The 3,344-nt window shown below is 41.4% G+C and overlaps 1 protein-coding gene across 1 annotated transcript; it reads right to left on the bottom strand.

The window, feature by feature from the left end:
* Positions 1-428: 428 nt before the first annotated feature.
* LOC119279645 (oxysterol-binding protein-related protein 1C-like) lies at positions 429-3,342 on the bottom strand (the record flags this gene model as incomplete). Its single annotated transcript, XM_037560822.1, has 5 exons — positions 429-669; positions 756-923; positions 1,290-1,529; positions 2,833-3,198; positions 3,292-3,342. Coding segments are annotated over 5 exons (993 nt in total), but the record flags the coding sequence as incomplete, so codon positions are not given.
* Positions 3,343-3,344: the final 2 nt, after the last annotated feature.

The following is a 3,344-nucleotide window of genomic DNA, read 5'->3' as shown; positions in this document are numbered from 1 at the left end:
TGCCCAAAAGGCTGAAGTTGGAATATGATCAAACTATTCAGAGCACTATAGGGCCAAAATGGTCCTTTGAATTCAATAGTTGATTTCGGAGCACAATAGGGTCAAAATGGTCCTTTGAATTCAGTAGTTGATTTCTGAGCCAAAATACTATTTATTTTATTTGTGCGCAATATTGCCTTTTTTTCAAAATAATAGCATAAGGCTCAAGACTTGTATCATTTTCAAGTTAGATTCTAAAATTCCTGGGTGCCAAAACTTTGAGAAACATCACATTAAACACCAACTATTTTTCAAAGGAAATCGATACACATTGTTAAAAGGTGAACCCATTATGCTTTCAAATGAATATATATAAACTGCTAAAAATATGTCTTGCCAAAAGGCAAAGATGCATCACTTTCTTTAACTAATATGCATGGAAAAGCATCATCTTAGTGACAAACAAACTGCAAAGTTAGGAAATAAAAGGAGAAATCAGAAGAACAAGCATACAAAATACATCTAGTATACAGGCAATTTATTAAATACCTGATGAGGGTTGCGATCAATAATTGACTGCTCCTTGAACTTCAGCTTACATGAATATTCGCGATTACCTTGAATGCGCATATTACCATAGTGATCACAGTACAGTTTACCCAATATGAGATTGTAAATGGAAGTGGTCACCTGTGATAGCATATTTTCAGTTAATCATTTCACAGAGTCAATCATTTCACAGAGTTAACCATTTCTTGATAACTAGGTAATAATACCTTGCTCCACTGGAAAACTTCACCATCATCAAACTGCAGTGTTAACACACCAACAGGATCAAGTTGAATGGAGCGACCCCAGAACTTGCTCTTTAGGTTGCTATCTGCCCAAAACCTCCAGCCATTTCCCTCACAGTGGCATGCAACAACCATTGGATGATGACTAACCTGGCAAGTGGTATTGAATATTTTTATATAAACCAACATGCAGAAGCAAATAAACTAAACTTCAAGAAAATCTGTAGTGGCCTCAAATATCTGTTAGTCTACAAAAGAAAGGCTATTTGATGATTCAACATGTACAGAGTAGAAAATCCGAAGTAACGTCTACATGGGGCACTGCAGCAGTATTGCAGCGGGCTGTTCTGAAAGCAGTATTCAAACTAGTTCATGGAGAAGTTTAAGGTGTTATGTTACATAAACTCACTATCAGAATGTAAGAAATAAGTTAGGAGAATGAACAGTGGACTATGTTAACCAACAGTAAGAACCTGTTCTTCATATTACTGGATTTCTAAAGGTTCATAAAAATACCTTTTCTGAGAAAAAACGAAGACCTTTATCTGGATAATCTGCTTCATAGGTCTCCCCAAGAAGAGGGTTGAAGGGCTTACAACTCCTTCCATCCGTAGAGGCATAACTAGAAACAACAAATGCTGCAACGCTTAGAATCCTCATCACACTATCCCCCTGAGTATTCAACATAGAGATGTAAGATGCATAAATGTGGTTCATCTCATGATAGAAATAAGCAAATAAACATGTCCAATCACAAGTTAGTTATTGCCACTACTACAGATAACATGCACACAGAAAAGTTCTGACATCTTTGCAAAGAAACAAAATGGTAGAGAACAGGTTAAACATAATGACACCAAGAAGTGTTAGAGGCGGATTTAGAATGCACTCGAATGAGTTTAGAGTAAAACGGAAGACATTGCATAAAGGTGTAATATGTAGGACACAAACAGGAGTAATCACATAAGTACATTGATATCCTCTTTGGTACAAACAAAAACTAAGATTGGATATATACTACAACTGCAAAGCAGGAGATAACAAGAACAACCTGAAGAGGAGTAGAGGACACGGTGCAAAATCGAACAAAACCACCTCTAAGCTACTTATGTTTCAGGTTAAACTACTTAAGTTCTACTCCCTCCGTTCAAAAATAGATGACTCAGGATCTTGCTTTTAAAAGAACTAGATGAAAGGAAATCAGTTGTATCAAAATATATCTTCTCTTCATCGTCAGTCTCCTCTTCAACAGGATCTTGTGGTTCATTGTAATCATCAGACTCGCTACCACTTCCTTCTGAAAAAAGAGGAATGGTAATTTAAGTTGTCGACAAAAGTAAATCAAATATTGAATCGACATTCATGATATAATCCAAAGAGAGTTTGCAAGGAACACCGAGGACTCCATAAAAGAGAAATCCAATATGTGCATTCAAGACCTCGGAAAGTTGGTATCTAAGAACAGCAAATGAAGAAATCATGAATGGAAAGGGAGAGAGGGAGAAGATCTAGACTGATCTCCAAAACTGTTGCTAACGGAACTACAAGTTACTAATTTACAACTAAAAAAGTGGTTATCACGTATCAAACAGTTATCAAACGGTCCATGCTGATTGAATGGTCAACCTATCCACCCCTCGTCCCTCGAACCAAAAGCATAGATGGCTATCTCTAACCATTTGGGATACCCATAGCCACTCAAAGCTATCCCGTGAACCAAAGACAGCCCTAGTAAATATGATGTCCATCCGCTCATGCATGTATATAGTTTGCTTACACTTCGGCTAACCAATCAGCAATGCTCATATTGAACCAAACCACCACAGTTTTGTCTGACATTCTAGAGTTACAGCTATTTTAGATGGTATATGTGTGTGGAGTTATTCACCAGCGTAAGTCAGAAATTCACCAGCGTACGTCAGTAGCTCTGTACTTGTTTCTTCATTAATTAAACCATGTAGAGAATGGCACAATATCACACCATGCAGTGGACTCAAAATTTCCTACTCCCATGCAGGATCAAGTTCTGTTCGAAGCAGGGTCAGATAGATATGAATACCTCTAGGTGGCGGAGCGTGTCAAGGAGTAGCGCCTGCTTTTGCTTGAGAAGCACAAGCTGCTTGTGCAGCGCCTCGAACTCCTCCCGCACGATCCTCTCGCTGTCAGCAATGGCAGCATCGCTGACCCCTTCCTGCTGCAGGCGCTTCTTCAGGCGCTCGGTGGAGACCGCCGCGGCCGCCGCAGTGTCCCCCGGCCCGACCATCTCGCTGGTGGACATCCTCGGGAACATCTCCTTGGTGGCACGGAGCGCCTCGAGCCACGCGGCCCTGTCCTCCCTCGTCTCGGCCCGCAGGTGCAGCCTCTTGGTCCCCGAGAAGATGGAGAACCTCCTGTCGTCCGATCTGCTCTCTCTGACGGTCGACACCTGCACGTCAACCACCCGTTTCAGCGTCAGAGACAGAGGGAAATGGATCTGCGGATCAGAGGAGCGAATCGAAGCATCGAGCGGGCGACTGACCTTGAGGTGGATTTCGCCGAGGGGCTTGCGGGGCGTCTGGTGGTGGCCGTGGC

The sequence above is a fragment of the Triticum dicoccoides genome, chromosome 3B (assembly GCF_002162155.2).
Source record: "Triticum dicoccoides isolate Atlit2015 ecotype Zavitan chromosome 3B, WEW_v2.0, whole genome shotgun sequence".
NCBI lineage: Eukaryota > Viridiplantae > Streptophyta > Magnoliopsida > Poales > Poaceae > Triticum > Triticum dicoccoides.
This window is presented reverse-complemented; position numbering and strand designations above follow the sequence as displayed.